This window comes from Hippocampus zosterae, chromosome 4 (assembly GCF_025434085.1).
Source record: "Hippocampus zosterae strain Florida chromosome 4, ASM2543408v3, whole genome shotgun sequence".
NCBI lineage: Eukaryota > Metazoa > Chordata > Actinopteri > Syngnathiformes > Syngnathidae > Hippocampus > Hippocampus zosterae.
The window spans coordinates 26,522,875-26,544,620 of record NC_067454.1 but is presented as its reverse complement, the minus strand read 5'-3'; the positions used below and the strand labels follow the sequence as shown (position 1 = coordinate 26,544,620).

General features: G+C 41.9%; 2 protein-coding genes across 2 annotated transcripts in view; one reads left to right on the top strand and one right to left on the bottom strand.

Annotated features, from left to right (window-relative positions):
• Positions 1 to 21,746, bottom strand: part of LOC127599794 (ras-related protein Rab-11A) — a 180,330-nt gene that overhangs the window by 37,611 nt on the left and 120,973 nt on the right. The gene's annotated exons all lie outside the window — the stretch shown is intronic.
• LOC127599708 (multiple epidermal growth factor-like domains protein 11) overlaps positions 1 to 21,746 on the top strand; it is a 145,915-nt gene that overhangs the window by 12,567 nt on the left and 111,602 nt on the right. Inside the window, 3 exon segments of the mRNA XM_052063863.1 lie at positions 15,225 to 15,364; positions 16,643 to 16,744; positions 20,222 to 20,322. Coding sequence (XP_051919823.1) covers positions 15,249 to 15,364; positions 16,643 to 16,744; positions 20,222 to 20,322 — 319 coding nt within the window. The 5' untranslated portion in view covers positions 15,225 to 15,248.

Sequence of the window (21,746 nt, the reverse complement as noted above, 5' to 3'; positions counted from 1 at the left end):
TGAAATATGCAGATTCAGTGGATCAAACCTCCTCTGACATTTTTGTGAGCTTTCAAAGGCATTAAAAAACATTCTGTTGCAAATAGGACAACATTTAGGCTTTAGAAATGTTATTTTAGTCATTAATACACAGTTGTTCTTTGCCATGAATCATATTCAAACTCAATCACAACCAAATGTTCCCGAATCAACAATCAAATGGGGATGTGTCTAAAGTGTATGCATTTAATAAAAAGCAATGTACCGGTAGTTGGTTTTGCTTCATGTTCAACGCATGCTTGTTTTATGCCACCGATTTTTGGGTTTGTGCAAATCCCACCAGCAGTTTCCTTGAACGGCAGGCATTCGCCGTGGAATATGCAATGAACCTTTATTAACATCTTATCTCCTCTTCTTTGTTGAATGATTCTCCCTTGTATGCATGTGCAATGAGAAGTGAAATACCCCTTGAAAATAGCCTTGCTTGCTGTACGTGTTTGCTCCAGACTCTTGTGTGTCCAAGGTACCCGCTTTGTTGACACATTTCTTATGAAACAAATGTATTTTAACTTTCCTTGGCCAAGCAACATCCATTTTTCCTCAATCTGGCTATAATTTGCAACATTGTTATTGATGTACGAAATGGCAGGTGTTATCGTCAGGCAGATTCTACTTGTGCATGGCTATATTATAGAAGTCTACGCATAATCCATATGGTCCGATACAGCCTGGATTGATCCTTAAATGCCTTGTGCTTAATCAGCACCATACTTAGGCCTTTAATCAATATAAAGATGGGTGGAGGGTCCAGCCTGCCTGACAAATTACAGCCGGTAATTTATGGGAGTTGTGCAAGGGCTTTAGAAATACGGTACCTCCTCACAGGCTACAGCACCTTGACTACCTAACAGATTTCACTCATAAATTACGCAGCTGACATAGCGGGGCTCTCGGGAGACAAGTGCCGACCGGGGTGCCGAGAGTTTGCATCAGTTGTTTGTTCTAAAAGAACTTCACAAAATCTCAGTGTCTTTGCCCCCTTGTCTGTGAGTGCTCTTTAAGACACAAATGCCACTCAAATGTGGCATGTGAGGTTGAGATTTAAATAAAATGACCTCACAAAAGAAAAGCAGGACTTTTGATCAACTGAGCCGTTGCGCTGGTGCGTGTCTCGCAGTGTCTTCATGTCCTGTCCTTTCTTCCAGAGATTTCATCACTTTAATGAAGTTTTGAATGTCATTTGAGTTTGCAGTGAGGAGATGCACCGTGTTTGATCATCTTCGTGTCAGTCTTTGCTGGCTTCCGCCCTGCTGGTGTTTGCCCTCCGCAATAAGTCCAGTCCACTTTGGTCGTACTCTCATCTAGTAAGCAAGGAAAATGGGGCACCCTTGTTTCTGAAACCGGTCAGGCCACATCAACTATTCATGTTCCACAGACGGCAACCTGATTCAGGCTTTGTTCAAAAAGGAAAGTAACTAGCGGTCGTTATTTAGTTTGTACTCATTAAGCAGCATCGTACAATGAACAGACTTTCTTTTGCAGCATGTGCACCAGTGTATGTTGGTGAACACTGGAAAATCCTTGGAAAGCGTGGTGGATTTTTACTAATGCATTAACCTCAATAAAATATCAGGCCAGCGGATTCAGGTCAATTCTTAAAATGAGCCTTTTTTTAAATTAATGTATTTATTTTTTGAACTCATAGTGGATGGTTGCATTAGTTTACAATGACTTTCTCTTCAGAATCAGAATAAGAATCATCTTTATTGGCCAAGTATGTAGAACACACAAGGAATTTGTCTCCGGTAAAACACGCTGCATTAGTATTATCGTAAACAAGGACATGACAAATAGGTATGCAAGGACATTTCGTAATGTAAGTAAACCGTAGTGCGGTGGTACCACCCAGTGACAACTGTGAGGCAATGTGCAAAGTATCAAGCAGAGCAAAAGTGAACAGTGGTAGAATACAATACAATGACAATTTGTACAGTTGGTGCAGAAAATCATTGAACCATTTTAGAGTGACCAGTAGCAGTATTTGTAGTACAAGAAGAGTGACTATGTCAGTGACTGTTTAGGGAGTTAATGGTTAGACCGCAGGGGTGCCCATTAGGTAGATCCTGATCTACCGGTAGATCTAAGACAGGTCCCAAGTAGATCCGAGGAGTGTCGAGAAGCAAAAAAAACAAACAACCATTTGTGTGTCTTTGTACATGTTAGTAATATAACTTTTGTGTTAATATACACTGCACACTAATCAGTCTCATTTTCACAAAAAAAAAAATTTTTAAATAAAATAAAGCAGGTAAATCTTAAATTTGTGTGTGTGTGTGTGTGTGTGTGCGTGCGCGCGCCGGTAAGGGTAGATCCCGTGAGGTTAGTTGATCAAAAAGTAGATCTTCGATCCAAAAAGTTTGGGCACCCCTGGGCTAGAAGGAAGAAGCTGTCTTCTGGATTTAGTGCGCATGGATCTGTAGCGCCTGCCTGAGGGGAGTGAGGGAAGTCTTAAGTTGGCAAAGGTCATTTTTACAAAATAGGTGAGAAATCAATAACCAATGAATTGATTATTTTTTTCTAAATAAAATTCTTTAATGACCATGTCGTATTGAGCAGAATAGAGTTCAGTCTAGCGGTTGCCATGCGGGAGGTCTGCGTGAATGTAGCTGTCATGCTGTTCCTCTTTGGACCTGTAAACTACATCAGGGATTCCCAACCAGTGTGCCAGGGCACAGTGATGTGCTGTGAGAGCTCGAACGGTGTGCAGCGGAAACATATCAAATTACTTTTTATCAAACTACTGAACTACATTATGAACCACATTCAGAGGCTTGTTTTTTTTCACCGCTAAAAAGATCATGACACTTTATCCCAGATCCTTTAATAGTTGGCAGGCAGTGAGAGAAGTGTGGAGGAAACCCTTTTAACCTTAAATGCTTTGTTTTTTTTTTTTTAGGTAGAGCACGCGATGATTGGTGATTCCCATGCTGAGTTCTTGTTTTGGGGAAGCCATCAGTTCATGTGGCTGCCAACAGTTGATGTGAGCAAGAGGGTACAAAATGACTGCCTGTTAGAGGAATCTATGAGCAAAATTGTATCATGTTTAAAGTTTCATTTAATCTGGGCACATCTAAACGCTTGGGTGCGTATCCAGCACCCCCAAATGCCTGTGCACAACGGCGCCGGCCACCTGGCCGGAGGGCTGTTGAAGTCCACAATTAGCACGTCAATGCAGGTGGGCGATCACGGGGGAAAGGGCCAAACTCGGCCCAAGGGAAATGAATCATTCGGAAACAGCGGTTGAACAACAAAAGACGAGTTGAGAACACCCGTCGCGCCCAGGCGACATTGGCCATCCGCAAAGTCTGCAACATGTTAATTCGATCTAGACCAGACAGAAAAGGCGCCAACGTACTTGTGGTTCAATGTTTAAAAACAGGTAACCAATCACTACCGAGGGGCCGGACCGGGGGTGCGGTATGCAAATATCGGGGGCAGTGTTTTCCTTGTATGTTACAATAAAAGTCTGAATTATCGGGAGGGGAGCTCGAGTGTGTGATCATCGGAGCAACTAAACCATTGTTCACTCTCAGAGATCCGCTCCCGCCGATATTGAAGACAATTTTCCTGTGTGCAGAGTCATTTCTTTAACTTTGTCCGAGAAAATCTCTGACATTGCCTCAAGCAAGTCCATTGTCCTGAGTGTGTGTACTTTACTAATTGCTGAACCTTTATTTCATCATTCGGAATGTATTCCCTGCACTAGCTTCAGTTGCAATGAAAAAGTTACCAGGAAGCTTACTTGGAATACTGAACACTCACACTCACAAAATATGAGGACAAAGAGAGATCTTACTCAGCTCTCTGGACCAACTAAATGCAATTATACATTACATTTATATTGAAAAATACCGGCGCCCAAAGACTTGACAGTGTACAAAGGCTTTTCAGATTGGTGGTGTAAGGCAAGTTATCAATTACATTGATATTAATTAACACAGTAGTAGGAATCAGTCAAACCCCAACATTTTGAGCCTTGACATTATTAAGTCCTTGTCATGGTCCTGTTGTTGTGCGTCTCCAGCAGGTGGCAGCACGGGGCTTTGCCTCCAGTGTGCACACCCGCTGCCGTTTCGATCATCAAGTTGTTAAGCCATGTATTTAAGGACTTCCCAAGCGCCACGTCTCCGTCTTGATTATTGACCTTGTTGCTGCTCTTGCTCAAGTGTTGTTTTCTTGACGTCTCGATCTTGTCATTGTCATTTTTGCTCCCTAGTCTCTCGCCTTGTAAGTATTTATATGATTTTGTCATGCTCATGTTTTTGTTTTGTGAAATTGGACTCTAAACGTTTGATTTATTATACTATTTCATTGCCTTTTTAAGCGGATTTTGTTCATGTAATGTTTTCCCTGGTTCTTTTTGACCAGCGATTTCTGTTTATACGTTGCCCTTGCGCTTTTGTTATTAAATACATATTTTTGTTCACATTTTGTTCATGTCTACGTTTATGGGATCCGATCGCCACTCAGTTCGTTCCCGAACTGTGTCAGTCCTGTGATAAACTTTTGCTAACTCTCTGTTCAGTGTCAAGTACCCGGCTCTCATAACTTCTCCTTTCATAATAGCTTTAACACTATTCTTTCCATGATGTTAAAATGTGTTATTGTGTGTTCTGTCAACTCTTCAGCTGTATTGTCTCCTGTCCTTCTGCATTAAATATATATACATACTTTATAGTATTGTGATCATACTAATCATTTGCAATTCAATACTTCTTTCTTCAAGTTCTCCTAATTGGGTAAACAAAACATTTTACAGTGAAATATCCCCCGAGGTTGCACACTCTGAAATTTGATGATGATTTCTTGGGAGAATACAGTCACACAAAACTTTACAAGTGCCAAACATTCAGAATTTATTTGTATATAAAGCAGTAACAGTCCAGCCTCATCCAATGAATTGTAAATGCTTAACGTATTCATTCATTCATTCATCTTCCGAGCCGCTTGGTCCTCATTAGGGTCGCGGGGGTGCTGGAGCCTATCCCAGCTGTCTTCGGGCAGTAGGCGGGGGACACCCTGAATCGGTTGCCAGCCAATCGCAGGGTACACAGAAACGAACAACTATTCGCACTCACACTCACATCTAGGGACAATTCAGAGTGTTCAATCAGCCTGCCACGCATGTTTTTGGAATGTGGGAGGAAACCGGAGCACCCGGAGAAAACCCACGCAGGCCCGGGGAGAAAATGCAAACTCCACACAGGGAGGCCGGAGCTGGAATCGAACCCGGTACCTCTGCACTGTGAAGCCGACGTGCTAACCACTGGACTACCGGGGCGCCCTAATGTTTAATGTATAATATTGAAATTGAATATGAGTTGAGAATTATAAAGTGTTGATGTTAAGTGAGATCCTCGTTTCAGAGTACTGTTGATCAATGACGCACTTCCATCAGTTAAAAATATATACAGTTTGTTGAGCCCTCTCCAAATATTGAATTGCTTGAATAAGGATAGGAACTATTGACCGCTCGCTTAGGCTACAGGGTAAAGTCAGAGTCTTCTAATTTAAATTTAAACATGCGTGAATTCCTGTGATACAGGTCAGTGTTTTTTGTTTTTTCTGTAGCATTTTTTTAAATCTCATGTATATTTTGTATGATGATGCAAAATAAATTGACTTTTTTTTTTGTTGCTGATCATAGCTTCGGCAGCCCTATGCATTATTAATTCAACCTTGTCACCGTAGATATGTTCAGCCATTTTCTTTGATCCTGTTTTGCAAGCGTGATAAGTGCTAATAATTGAAAACCACTGGCAGTGAAATGGAAGAACTCCTTCATCAACAAAAGTATGACATCTTAATTGCAGAAGGGACTTAGCTGATCAATTCATTGACAGGCTCAATAACTATTAATTCCGTCATTCTAGCCTGGGCGGGATTGCCTTGTTGACTATTGATCCAGGCTAGATGAAAGGAAGTGAATGGGCGGATTAGGCTGATTTCAAGGGTTAGTGCACTTTCAATTGAGCATCGCACAAAAGAGGCAAGAGCTGTCTTCCTGTCTTCAGTCTGTGTCACTGTGATTATGGTTTGCTAACTACTTGAAGAACAACTTCTTATTACGTCAACAACATCATGGACACAATCTGTCTGCAGATGCCTTTGAATGAACCATACATTAACAAACTTCTCTTACTTCAGAATTTGGACTGGATATATTAGTCATGTGCGCAAGATAAGGTCTTCATTTTTTTTTTTGTATAAGCATTAGGTGCTGCGCAGTGTCAAAACACAGTGTCAGCAATTTTCTTGCCAAAGTGTAACCAATTCCAGAATGCCCAGAAATGATCTTCAAACTGGATGCGTGCCTCAACATGACAATAAGTTAATATTGTCTATAATGCCATGGCCTACTGTCAGAAATGGACTAGAAAAAGAATAATGCCATATTGTCATTCTAAAACACAGGTGTCAAACTCAAGGCCTGGGGGCCAGATGTAGCCTGCCACATCATTTTAAGTGGCCCGCGAAAGCCATGTACTTGTGTACCAACATTTACATTTTTCATATGTCATAAATGAGAGAGCTATTGTAAGCATTTTCTTATAACCAAACCTCTCATTACAGTCACTGAAACAATAGCGGAATAAAATGTTATTCTTGGCTTCTTCTCCAAGGGAAACGGTAACTCAAATGTGGCCCATGACAAAAATGAGTTTGACACCCCTGCTCTAAAAGCTTACATCTGCACTAAACCTGAAATGAGCAGTCAGTCCCCAACCTAAAAATATGTTTACGTTGACTGTCATGCACTCCGTTATGCAAGGGTGTCCAACTCATCTTTGTCGGGGGCCACATTTGAGTTACCGTTTCCCTTGGTGGTCTGTTATAATTGAAACCATACAAAGAAATGAAGAATAACTTGAATGAAGAATAAATTGATTCCACTGTTGTTTAAGTTACTATCATGAGAATTTTGGTAACAAGAACATGCTTCCAATATCTCTCTTATTTATTACATAAGCGAATTTTAAAAAATTGGTAGACATTTTAGAAAGCATCATGGAAGTTGACATGTTTGATCTGCTTTCACGAGCCACATAAAATGATGTGGCGGGCCAGGCCTGGCCCCCGGGCCTTGAGTTTGATACCTGTCTCCTATAGGGCGAAGTATATATATATTGGAAGAAAACCAAATCCCATCGCAGTAAATATGATTTTAGATACCTGTGGAGATGAATATATATATATATATATATATATATATATATATATATATATATATATATATATATATATATATATATAGATATATAGATATATAGATAGGGCGGCCCGGTAGTCCAGTGGTTAGCACGTCGGCTTCACAGTACAGAGGTCGTGGGTTCGTTTCCAGCTCCGGCCTCCCTGTGTGGAGTTTGCATGTTCTCCCCGGGCCTGCGTGGGTTTTCTCCGGGTGCTCCGGTTTCCTCCCACATTCCAAAAACATGCGTGGCAGGCTGATTGAACACTCTAAATTGTCCCTAGGTGTGAGTGCGAATGGTTGTTCGTTTCTGTGTGCCCTGCGATTGGCTGGCAACCGATTCAGGGTGTCCCCCGCCTACTGCCCGAAGACAGCTGGGATAGGCTCCAGCACCCCCCGCGACCCTAGTGAGGATCAAGCGGCTCAGAAGATGAATGGATGAATGAATGAATATATTGAATATATATATATATATATATATATATATATATATATATATATATATATATATATATATTTCATCTCCACAGTTATCTAAAATCATATTTACTGCGATGGGATTTGGTTTTCTTCCAATTTGTTTGAACTTCAACTTGCGAGGATAAGCTGGATCAAATAATGGATGAATTGATGGCTAAATATCACTTGCACAAAATGTATTCACTTTATTTATATTTATGATGTAGTCACTCCTAGTGTGAGTTTGTTGACAACCTATACCTGTTTGACAGAAGTGTTAGATAATTTAGAATTTGCCTCTCCAAAGACCTGAAATAGGATATTCAGTCTTTGATGAATCGTTTGAGATATTAATCAATTCTCTTGTATCTTTTTTTTTTGTCTGATGCTAAAACACAATGTGTTCTCTGCTGCAGCATGACGACCCCATTTTTCTACTAGCTTTATCTTCTTGCCTGCTTCTGAATTTCATCTCCTTGAACCGATCTCAGTCACATGAAACTGTGCATCATAATTTTGTGTCTACCCAAAACCCCAGAGAGACCATCGAGTGAGCTCGCTCTGTCAGCAAAATGGTGTTGTCCATCATTAAAGAGCCACATAAGGGCCACAGGGGAGTGAACTGGTCAATGAGGCCTTAAGTTCCTTAATAAAGCTCTGAGATTTGATGGCTTTGCTAGGCTCTGGCAGGTAGACATTTCATTAAGATCTTAGTGGCTCTTTGGTGGCACATTGGAGGAAAACCCTGGGATTAGTATTGTTAATGAAACTGGAGTTCTGGTTTTAGCGTTCATTAAAGGGTCAGGATCAGATATAGCCGTGGTACTTCTTAATGGTATATTTTTACGAGGACTGCAGTCACTTAGGTGTATTTTGGGTTCCCAGCACGTCGCCTGCTGTTAGGTCTACCTTTATCGTTAACATTTTTATGATGATGCACTGTTCTCTAAAATGGGTGTAACCTTGTTTGGGCCAACAATTACTCAAATTGAGGTGTTCTGTTATTCATGTTTATTTCGTCTTTATCAGTAATTTTATTTAATGTAATCGGGCCTCATTCACTAATACATGCATAGAAATGTTCTTAAGTTTAAAAAAAAACATCGTATTCATCACACGTGCGCACTAGCCTTTTTTCTTTCTTTTATTTTTTTTGCATCACAGTGCATATTCTCATGACTCAGAATTCATTCTAAATGACAGCTCGTGCCCATGGAGATCTAATTTGCAAAAACCCTGCCCCTATTTCATATATATATATATAAAATATCCTCATCTCACCCTTCGGGTGGTGTCCGTCCCTCATTCAGCTCGGGTCCTCTACCAGAGGCCAGGAAGCTTGAGGGTTCTGCGCAGTATCCTTGCTGTTCCCAGCACTGCACATTTCTGGACTGAGATGTCCGATGTTGTTCCCGGGATCTGTTGCAACCACTCATCTAGTTTGGGGGTCACTGCCCCGAGTGCTCCGACCACCACAGGCACGACTGTCACCTTTACCTTCCAGGCTCTCTCCAGCTCCTCTCTAAGCCCTTGGTATTTCTCGAGTTTCTCATGTTCCTTCTTCCTGATGTTTCCATCACTTGGGACTGCTACATCCACTACAACGGCTTTCCTCTGCCCTTTATCTATGATCACGATATCTGGTTGGTTCGCCATTACCATCTTGTCAGTCTGGATCTGGAAGTCCCACAGGATCTTCGCTCTGTCATTCTCCACCACCTACGGAGGTGTTTCCCATTTTGACCTTGGGGTTTCCAGTCCATACTCCGCACAGATGTTTCGGTAGACTATGCCAGCCACCTGGTTATGGCGTTCCATGTAGGCTTTCCCTGCCAGCATCTTACACCCTGCAGTTATGTGTTGGATCGTCTCAGGTGCCTCTTTGCACAACCTACACCTTGGGTCTTGTCTGGTGTGGTATATCTGGGCCTCGATGGCTCTGGTGCTCAAGGCCTGCTCCTGAGCAGCCAGGATGAGTGCCTCTCTGCTGTCCTTCAGGCCAGCCCTCTCTAGCCACTGATAGGACTTCTTGAGATCAGCCACTTCAGTTATGGTCCGGTGGTACATCCCGTGTCTTGCCCAAGGACCCACACTGGATGGTGTTATGTGCTCATTTTTGCCCCAAGCGGGATTCGAACCACCGTCTCCCGTATGCCAAACCGATGCCTTACCAACTGAGCTATCCAGCCGCTTATATATATATATATACTTGTACACACCCTCGTCACCTCGCGACTCGATTACTGTAATTCCCTTCTGTTTGGTCTCCCTCAAAAAACCCTCCATAAGCTTCAGCTGGTCCAAAATTCAGCCGCCCGCATTATCACACTCACGCCATACATAAACCATATTACACCTGTCCTTCAACATCTCCACTGGCTCCCCATTTTACACCGCATTCAATATAAAATCCTGCTCCTCACATTCAAATCCATTCATGACCTAGCCCCTCCATACCTATCTGACCTCATCCATATTCCTACGCCTGTCCGCTCTCTTCGTTCCTCCTCCTCTGTCCTCCTCTCTGTCCCCCCTGCTCGCCTCGTCACCATGGGAAATAGAGCCTTCAGTCGCTCTGCTCCCCAGCTATGGAACTCACTCCCCGCTGACCTTCGTAATACAGCCTCATTAACACATTTCAAATCCCGCCTCAAAACACATCTGTTTCGACAAGCCTATTCACTCAGACCATAAAGCCATTATTTTATTTATTTATTTTTGTTGTATTTTTTCTTATGTTAGTTGATGTAGTTTTTAACATTGTACTCGTGATTTTAACTGCTTGTTGTAAGGTGTCTTTGAGTTTCTAGAAAGGCGCCCACAAATAAAATGTATTATTATTATTATTATTATCTATTCATTCATTCATCTTCCGAGCCGCTTGATCCTCACTAGGGTCGCGGGGAGTGCTGGAGCCTATCCCAGCAGTCATCGGGCAGTAGGCGGGGGACACCCTGAATCGGTTGCCAGCCAATCGCAGGGCACACAGAAACGAACAACCATTCGCACTCACACTCACACCTAGGGACAGTTTAGGGTGTTCAATCAGCCTGCCGCGCATGTTTTTGGAATGTGGGAGGAAACCGGAGCACCCGGAGAAAACCCACGCAGGCCCGGGGAGAACATGCAAACTCCACACAGGGAGGCCGGAGCTGGAATCGAACCCGGTACCCCTGCACTGTGAAGCCGACGTGCTAACCACTGGACTACCGGGCCACCCATATATATATATATTATATTATATATATATAGTGCCTTCAACACCATCCAGCCCAATTTGCTGGGAGGCAAACTGCAGAACGCCGGAGTGGACCACCATCTCACAGCATGGATCATAGACTACCTCACAAATCGGCCACAGAATGTGAGATTGCAGAGCTGTGAGTCGGACCGGCTTCTCTGCAGCACTGGAGCGCCGCAGGGGACTGTTCTGGCTCCATTCCTGTTCATCCTCTACACCTTGGACTTCAGACACGTCACTCCAAACTGCCACCTTCAGAAGTTCTCCGATGACTCTGCGATTGTTGGCCTCATTACAGAAGGGGACGATCGGGAGTACAGGGGACTTACAAAGGACTTTGTGGACTGGTGCCAGCAGAATCTCCTCCAGATCAACCCTAGGAAAACTAAGGAGTTGGTTGTGGATTTCTGCAGGAAAAAGTCCTCACCAGCACCGATGAACATCCAGGGTATGGACATAGAGAGGGTGACCTCCTACAATACCTTGGTGTTCTTCTGAACGACAAACTGGGCTGGTCTACAAACTGAGGTCTTTTGGGGTTCAGGGGTCACTCCTTAAGACGTTCTATAACTCGTGGTGGCCTCGGCCATCCATTATGGCATTGTCTGCTGGTCAGGCAGCATCTCAGCCCGGGACAGAAAGAGACTGGAGCGACTGGTCAGGAAGGCCAGTTCTGTCCTGGGTTGCTCCCTTGACACTCTGGAGGAGGTGGGCAACAGAAGGATGCTAACTAAGCTAAAAGCTATGATGAACAGTCCCTCCCACCCCCTCCAGCCCGCCCTGACAGCACTTGGTAGCTCCTTCAGCCAGAGACTGTTACACCCGCGCTGCAAGAAGGAGAGATACCGACGCTCGTTCCTACCAACTGCTGTCAGGCTGATGAATAAAAAATAACAATCATAATAATAATAATTAAATGATGTGAAGGAAAATTGTAAATAGTACTGCTTAGTAGTAATAGTAGTTTGTTGTTTTTTTCTCTTTCTTCTTTCTACATACATTCTTGCTGCTGGAGGCTGTAAATTTCCCCAGTGTGGGACGAATAAAGGATATCTTATCTTATATATATATATAAGGCTCATACTTTACCCTTAACCGTGATATTTTTACAACTTTTGGTTTGTATCGGGATTATATACATCCTCACCCTGACACTCTTGTGTCAATTTTCTCTTGTATTCATAATGGATATTTCAATACCTTTCTCTATTTATCAACTTAGTTCTGATTTATCATTATATTTAATGTTTAGAATTTATCATTTTAACTCTGATTGATGTAGGTTGTTTGTACTATGTTTTTGAAGTTGTTTTTGAACTCAGCAAGCGATTTACTCATTTTTAGGTCCGTTTCGAGATTATTCCACAGATTAACACCTTTGTTAGATACACTTCTTTGCTTGATGTTTGTTCTTGTTTTGAGTTTTTTGAACAAGTTGGCAGCTCTTAATTCATAGTTGCTTTCTCAAATTTCGAAAAACTTCTGAATGTTTTGGCAGAGCGGGTTATTGTGTGCTTTGTACATTAATTGGGCGATTTTAAAGTCAACCAGGTCATAAAATTTCATCGTATTTAATTTGATAAATAGTGGATTTGTGGGTTCCGTATATTTTGATCTATTAATAATTCGAATAGCTTTTTTTTGTAGTTTGAGAATAGGGAGTGTGTTTGTTTTGCAGGCATATATGGTAATAATAAGGAAGTGTATAATGTGTACAAAGATCTCTTATTTAGCACTTCCTTGGTTTTCCCTACGGTCTTGGCTATTTTTCTTTTCTCGTTATCGATATGTGGTTTCCAACATAGTTTTGAGTCTATTACTAATCCGAGACTTGGTTTCATACGCTCTCTCTATTTCAATTGAGTTTACCTTAATTTTAGCTTGGTGTTTGATTGGTCTTGTGCCAAAAACAATTAACTTCGATTTTTTCAGGTTAAGTGACAATTTATTTCTGTCGAACCAGTTTTTTAATTTGTTTAAATCGTTTTCTACGGTTGTCAGGAGCTGTTTCAGATTTATTCCAGAACAGTAAAAAGTTGTATCATCAGCAAATAGGACACATTTAAATAGTTTTGAGACCTTGCAGATATCATTTATAAGATGAATAGTTTTGGACCAAGCACTGACCCTCTGAGGAACTCCGTGAGTGATTTTCAATTGATTCGTTTTTTTATTGTGCGGTTGCACGTACTGATATCTGTTTTCTAGATAACTTTTTATCCATTTATAAGCTACACCTCTAATGCCATATCTTTCTAGTTTTTTCAATAAGATACTGTGATCTATTGTGTCAAAAGCTTTTTTTAGATCTAGGAAAACCCCAACAGTAAATTCTTTGTTGTCTATATTAGTGGCTATTGCTTCCACAAACTCCATAACGGCCATTGAGGCGGTCAATGTTAAAGTCACCACATATTATTCATGTTTTCGTTATCGTTGTAATAACTGAGCATATCTGTTAGTTTTTTATTGAATGTGTCAATACATGTTCCTGGTGTCCTATAGATGCAACTTATGATGATATTTGATGCCTTTTTATTGTGTATTTCAATGGTTAGACATTCCATTAGGTTTTCTATTGTGTTTGTCAATCTCTCGATTTTACTGCATTTTAGTGCTTTGTCTACATATATTGCAACCCCCCCTCCTTTTTTGTTTTCTCTATTAGTTGCAAACATTTCATAACCTTCTATTTCCATTTCAGTTGTTTTATCTTCAAGCCAAGTTTCTGATATGGCAATTATTTTAAATTTATTGAATTTAGTCAGGTATTCTTTAATTTTTGTTAAGTTTTTATAGAGACTTGTACTGTTTAAGTGTATTACCGAAAGTGCATTTTCCAATTTTATATTAGTGTTGAATTGTTCATCCAGGTAATAGTCAAAGTTTGTTACCCTTTGTTTGTTGTTGAAGAAGTTATTGTCTGGGTCCAAGTTGTTCTCGGGATCGAATGGCTTATCGTCAATATCTTCAAAGGGTTGGAAGTTCATGTTTTTGGGATGTGAATTTCCCGCTCCCACGCGGTCGTCGATGGCTCCCTCACGGCCGTCGTTGGTTCCCTCGCTGTCGTCGCTCGCTCTCTCGCCGTCATCACTGGGTCCCTCGTGGTCGCTGGCTCCCTTGCGGTCGTCGCCGACTCCCTCACGCTCGCCGGCTGGCTGCCTCCCGGCTCTCTCACGCGCGCTGGCTGGTTGTCTCCCGGCTGCCTCAGGCTCGCTGTCTCCCGGCTCCCTCGCGGTCACTGGCTCCCCTGCAGTCGTCGCTAGTTTCCTCTCGGTCGTCTCTGGCTCCCTTGCGGTCGTCGTTGGCTCCCTCACGGTGGTCGCAGGCTGGTTTTCTCCCGGCTTCCTCACGGTCGCTGGCTTCCCTGCAGTCGTCGCTGGCTTCCCTGCAGTCGTCGCTGGCTGCAGGGATATATATATGGAGATGTGGAGAATGACAGAGCGAAGATCCTGTGGGACTTCCAGATCCAGACTGACAAGATGGTAATGGCGAACCAACCAGATATCGTGATCATAGATAAAGGGCAGAGGAAAGCCGTTGTAACGGATGTAGCGGTCCCAGGAACACGAGAAACTCGAGAAATCCCAAGGGCTCAGAGAGGAGCTGGAGAGAGCCTGGAAGGTAAAGATAAGATAAGATAAGATAAGATATCCTTTATTCGTCCCACACTGGGGAAATTTACAGTCGTGCCTGTGGTGGTCGGAGCACTCGGGGCAGTGACCCCCAAACTAGATGGGTGGTTGTAACAGATCCCGGGAACAACATCGGACATCTCAGTCCAGAAATGTGCAGTGCTGGGAACAGCAAGGATACTTCGCAGAACCCTCAAGCTTCCTGGCCTCTGGTAGAGGACCTGAGCTGAATGAGGGACGGACACCACCCGAGGGGGGGGGGGGGGGGTGAGACGGTTCTTTTTTTTTTTTTTTTAATATATCAATGCAGGCATCTATTATTGGTGGCTTTCTGCTATTAGTGCGTCATCTCGGTCCCTGTCCGTTTAGCGTGGGTCCTTTTTAAATTAATTTAATGATCATGAAGCAAACCACCACAAATAGCAGCATTATTTAAAGCTATACTCTGGAAAGGTCATACAATATTAATATAAAACATATTTTCCAGTTGGAGTTGATGTTTTGTTTCTCCTCCCTTTAGATTATTACTTAATTATTTAATTACTGCTGTCAGAAGCGTTTTTTTGCCCCCAACCGTACCTCCCAGTGGTTGTTATGTTATGTTATGTCATGTGCATGCTACCACGGAGTATGCTTACCTGATTTTCATGTTCTGCTTCAGCTTCAAGAAAGAGGGTGGAGGACAATGGGAGTCGTTGGTCCCTCCCCCCAAGTGCTGCTGTGGCTCAGACTTTTCGGCCTCATCTCTCTGGTGACCACCCTAAACCCAGATGATCCCAACGTGTGTAGCCACTGGGAGAGGTTAGGCTCCAAAACTCAAATCGCCAATATACAGCGCACAATATAAATATTCATTAATTTTCGTTCATTTTCTGAACTGTTTGTCCCTTACAAGTGTCGCGGGCATCCTGCAGCCAATCGCAGCTGTCTTTGGGCAATAGGCGGGGGACACCCTGAACTGGTTGCCAGCCAATTGTAGGGCACATAGACAAACAATGATCCATGCTCACAGTCACACTCTGCGACAATTTAGAGCATTCAATCGACATACCATGCATGTTTTTTGGAATGTGAGTGGAAAAAAGACTACCCGCACTAAACGCAGACACGGGGAGATCATGCAAACTCCACACAAGAAGGCTGGAGCCGGAATCCAACCCTGCACCTCTGCACTGTGAGACCGTCGTGCTAACCAGTTGCCCACCTGGCCACCCAAAATAAAATATTGCCACTTAAAATAATGCAGTGAACTAATAGACTCCTGTTACAAATCTAGGCTGACAGTTTTGTCAGTAATCAAGCAAAAAAGGTTTACTCCTGAGGACAGACTGAGACTGTAAATTCAAAATGATGCTAATGTCACCACTTGAGTGGCCTTACCACTCAGAGCTAGAGCGTAAAATCAAAGTGGAAATTCTGACCAAGGTAACAGCGGGTGCTGGTTCGGTGATCGATAAACTCGGAGGAACGACTGGTTCGCCTCCAGCCTTCCTGTGTTGAGTTTGCATGTTCTCTCCGTGCCTGCGTGGGTTTTCTCTGGGTAGCCATTCTGGTTTTCTCCTTTCCCAAAATGTGCATGGTAAAGTTGATTGAATACTCTGAATTGTCACGAGGTGTGATTGTGAGCACAAATGGTTGTCTCTGTGTGCCCTGCAATTGTCAGCATGCCCGCGACCCTCGTGAGGATAAGCGGCTTAGACAATGGATGGATGGATGGATGGATGGATGGGTGTATGAATGGATAATGAAGAATGATAGGATGCATCACGGTTGATTTTCAAGGAAAAAGTACACATTACCATACAGGAGTAAAAATCACATAATTGAGTTGATAAATTGAAATTCATTGATGAATCCTTGAATATCATTTGGTGTCCTTTAACACTGCCTTTGCTCTGGTTACTTTTTAATGAAACCTTAAAAACCTTGTCAAAGAAGTCTATGAATTAACCATTGAAGTTTCTGCTGCACAAAGCTCTTTTGATTATCTCATTATTACATCATTTTTTTTAGATGAGAAAGTTGCTGTCACTTTTGCTGCCACAGCATATTAACGTTCTGCATGTACTGTTCTTCTAGTTACGCAGTGACCGTCCAAGAGTCTTACGCTCATCCATTCGACCAGGTCTACTATACTCGCTGCACTGACATTCTCAACTGGTTCAAATGCACAAGACACAGGTATGAACATTTTATGGAGGTTTTTACTTAGTTTCCTCCTCATTAGCCATTCTTATATAGATATGATTCAGGAATATAAATGTTGGCATTTGTTCTTTGTAATATAAAAGAAGAAAATCTTAACTTTGGTTCACTGTCAAAATGTCAATTATCAAGTGAAGACACGGAATCATGTGTTCCCAGATCCCTCCTGCTGTCTGGTTCTGTATGTAGAGTAGAGGACAGTGTAGTATTGCTGTACCGGAGTGTGACCGGCAGTCTAGCTCACACTTGGCAGTTCGACCCTGTCTGATGTGGTCATTTTCATGAAGGACTGTCAGCGTATTGGCTTTAATGATCACATTAAGCTTTATAGCCACCAGTTAAGCTCCTTCAGCTAAGAGCTGAGTCATTGAACTTAAGAGGGGAAAAAAAAGTCAGAAAACATCGTCCTTGATTGGGGAGGAGGGACTCACTTCGACATTTAAGTTACTTTCATCTTTTCCGAAGAGGTATGATTGTACCATGTTTGTACAAGATTTTTTTTAATTAAGAGATTCCATTCTAAACACAATCATGACTTTTGATCAGCAGTCTTAAATATTTCTGAAATAGAGTTGCACGATTTTAACAAGAGCATTAGCAAATTTGGCAGCAACAAGGGCCTCTTTCTTCATGGCATCCAGCCCCACACACACACACATATATGTATATATGTGTATATATATATATATATATACACATATATATATATATATATATATATATATATATACACATATATACATATATGTGTATATATATATATATATATATATATATATATATATATAGAGAGAGAGAGAGAGAGAGAGAGAGAGAGAGAGAGAGAGAGAGAGAGAGAGAGAGAGAGAGAGAGAGAGAGAGAGAGAGAGAGAGAGAGAGAGAGAGAGAGAGAGAGAGAGAGAGAGAGAGAGAGAGAGAGAGAGAGAGAGAGAGAGAGAGAGAGAGAGAGAGAGAGAGAGAGAAATTCTCATACCTGGAAAACCTATTTATTTCAATAACCCTTTTTAACACATATTTGAAGAACTCCAGGCAAAGCAGAACATTCAAATAAATTGGTCTTGCAAAGACGTATAACGAGCATGAGCATCTAACATGAGTTAAATTAACAAATATTGAATCCAGGTTTGATAAATTGAAGTTGCATTTGATAACTACACTTATCAACAGCACATTTTAATCACAGATGACTTTGTAGATGACTCTCCCTAAATGTGTCACTGACACTGATTTCAAAAGTCGTAATTGTTTTTTCTAGCACATGAGCTTTTTTCTCTAATTTCATTTTTTGTTTTTAAGTTTGACCTACAAAAACGTGTGCACACCACAGCTATGACATCTCAGAAAAGAAGTTCCACCCGTGACTGAAACAAACCCTTAATTCATATTACTAAATATATTACTTAACAAGTGCAATGGTGATGACTGGTTAGTGCATTTGCCTCACAATGCAAACGTCGTGAATGGTTGTTTGTCTAAGTGTGCCCTGCAATTGGCTACTGGCCAGTTCAGGGTGTACCCCGCCTACCGCCCGAAAGCGGCTGGGATAGGCTCCAGCGCGTCTGTGACCCACATGAGGAAAAGTAGTTTGGCCAATGGATGGATGGATATTACTATAGTACATGTACTTGTTCTTGTTCTTATTCTTTTTCTTATTATTGGCATTAGGACACAAATAAATCCAGAAACATTTACTTCCATCTCTGATTAAATGTTTTTTTTAAAAACATTTGTTAACCAGTCATACTTTTTCTGGATACTTATCTTGTTACAACCCAACAGTTACAAGATTAATTTGTTTGCAGTTGAGATTGTTGGGTTTGCGGGGAGGTGAGTGCTATAGCCCTCACAGTGCACATGCAGAGTATGAGTGATTATGCTCCATATAACAGTGACAAGCTGGAGAAGTGGATAAGCCTTCCTTCCTGATGCCTCCACATATGCGTGGCAACTCATGTTTCATACATACCGTTGGTGCTGCCTCTACTGGAATGATAACTAAAGGTACAGTACCAAGCAGCCCTGGAATCTTCATTGTTACATTTAAAATAAATAAATAAAAAAAATCACATATACAGTATAACTAGTGGAAAAAAAAGAGAAATACAAATCTACCAGGTTAAGAACCACTGAATTAAATGAAGCAACATGATTTTTCTCTGCTCTTCCTCTTGTGGGACAGGTTTGTAAGTCACATTGTGTCTGATGTACGTACTTTTAGTTCTATGCATGTGGCAAGTTGAAGTCTATTGCATTTGAATAAAACCAAATGTAAAATATATTTCTATTTTTCACTCAGGGATGACAATTTTAGACAATTTTCCGCGGATACGCAGAAATCCACCGTTTTATTTCTTAAATTGATCATTTTTGTGAATCGTCTAAATCCGTTGAGAAAATTTTAGGGGGGGGGTCAGGTACCTTATGTCGAGTTTTCACGAGCTCTCCCTCAGTCTTTCCATCTACCGATTGTAAACAGCCATGCGATTGGACGTGTAGGATGTCTTACTTGTTGTGGTTGGTCGCCCGGTCCAGGCCATGCCCCTTTCCGCTTTTTTCATCACTAGCCATTGCCATCCCTGAGATATACGCATATATGCAACTGCATGCATGCTGCGTAAGGTGACTGCTATTTACAATGTATGGATGGGGTGAGACCAGGTTTTCATGTTTGTTTATTGAGCAGCCTGACAGCAGTCGGTAGGAATGAGCGGTGGTATCTCTCCTTCTTGCAGCGCGGGTGGAACAGTCTCTGACTGAAGGAGGTACCCAGTGCTGTCAGGGTGGGCTGAAGGGGTTGGGAGGGACTGTTCATCATAGCTTTTAGCTTAGTTAGCATCCTTCTGTTGCCCACCTCCTCCAGAGTGTCAAGGGAGCAACCCAGGACAGAACTGGCCTTCCTGACCAGTCGCTCGAGTCTCTTTCTGTCCCGGGCTGAGATGCTGCCTGACCAGCAGACAATGCCATAATGGATGGCCGAAGCCACCACAGAGTCATAGAAGGTCTTAAGGAGTGACCCCTGCACCTCAAAAGACCTTAGTTTCTTGAGTAGGAAGAGGCGGCTCTGTCCCTTCCTGATCAGGGCGTCTGTGTTGGTAGACACAACAAGTTTATTGTTGAGGAGAACACCCAGGTACTTGTAGGAGGTCACCCTCTCTATGTCCGTACCCTGGATGTTCATCGGTGCAGGTGAGGACTGTTTCCTGCAGAAATCCATCACCAACTCCCATACATAAAGCTGAGTTTGACTTTTCAGTCTGGTCAAAATACTTGTTGGTCATGAAGTTTGAGCCTCGGGTTCCTCCCTGTTTGGCACATTTGCTGCTGAACAAAATAGTTCAAACTCTGAGTCAAAATCAGTCATGTCGTACACTATTTTCATCGATACACAATTGCATCAATATGGTCATGTTTCTTCCCCAACTACCAGTGAATTTCTGTTCATATCTCATACAGGATCAGCTACAAGACAGCCTACAGAAGAGGTGTGAGAACCATGTACAGGCGACGCTCTCAGTGCTGCCCTGGTTTCTTTGAAAGAGGAGACCTGTGTGTTCGTAAGTTGTGGCAGTTTTTTATTCATTGCATTTACATGATATGGGTCCTATGGGAATGCATGTTTTGCTTGACAACTAATAGAAAATAAAAAATGTCACGTCTTATCATGACAAAGTTTAAAGAATGATTTAAAAAAATACTTTATTTACATTTAAATTAATAATGGTTTAAACTGCAATACCTGTATATCAAAATATATTTTGATGTAGGACACCCAATGACAGCGAAGACAGATTTAATTTACTTTTATGGAGGACACTCAATGACAGTGAAGATTTATATTTGAAAGCATACAAGTGATTGTCTCAAATCGCAGTGAATTTTAAGCGGTACAAAACCTGGTCAAATGGAGGGATGAACTAACTCGGTAATCATCTTCTACTCTATCCTGTATTCATATGCATTAAAACACAGGTCTCAAAGTCAAGGCCCGGGGGCCAGATCCAGCCCGCCACATCATTTTATGTGGCCCGCGAAAGCAAATCATCTGTGTCAACTTCCATGATCCTTGCTTAAATCTGTAATTTCTTGCTGAAATCTCAAATTGTCGTACATAATAACTAACAGTGACATTTTGGAATAATTCTGTTACTCTGTTTACAATCGCTTGATCAATAATGATTAACAATTATTCGGTTTCACCGTCTTAACGGACCTCCAAGGGAAGACGTAACTCCAAAGTGGCCCACGAAAAAAATGAGTGTGTGTTTGTGTGTGTGTGTGTGTGTATACAGTATATCTATCTATCTATATGTATACAGTGATCCCTCGCTACTTCGCGGTTCGTTTATCGCGGGTTCAGTGCATCGCATATTTTTTCAAACATATTGGAAAAAATATTTATTTATTTACTTACATATACATGGAGTACAGTACCTTATATGTTGCTCTATGTGACTCGCTGTTCTTTTGCAGCTTCTCGCGGACCATTTGCGGACTTTAAAAAAAAAAAATTTTTTTACCTGTTTATGTTAATTGGACGCTACTTCGCGGATTATCGTTTAGCGCGGGTGGTTTTGGTCCCCATTAACCGCGATAAATGAGGGATTACTGTATATGTATAGACGTGCCACAACGAAGCAGTGACAAGGCTGACATGACAGTCGAAGCTGTTAGCTAGGTGAAAGTTTTTCTTTTCACACCCCAACCCCAAAAAAAAACCCTTTAACTTATTTCAACTAATAAGAAGACAAGACGAATTTCATAGTGCTACTTACTGTTACTGGTACTCGGATAAACCGAGTTTGGGAGGGGGATCCAAAAAACGTAGACAGACACAAGGTCTCCGACGTAAAGACAATTTAATGTCTTAATCGCACCGAAAATAATGCGAGAACATAAAGCGCTGGTCCACAACGAGGACCAGGAGATAAATACAAACGAATAACGAATTAGCGAAACCCAGGAAACGTTGCAACTGCTT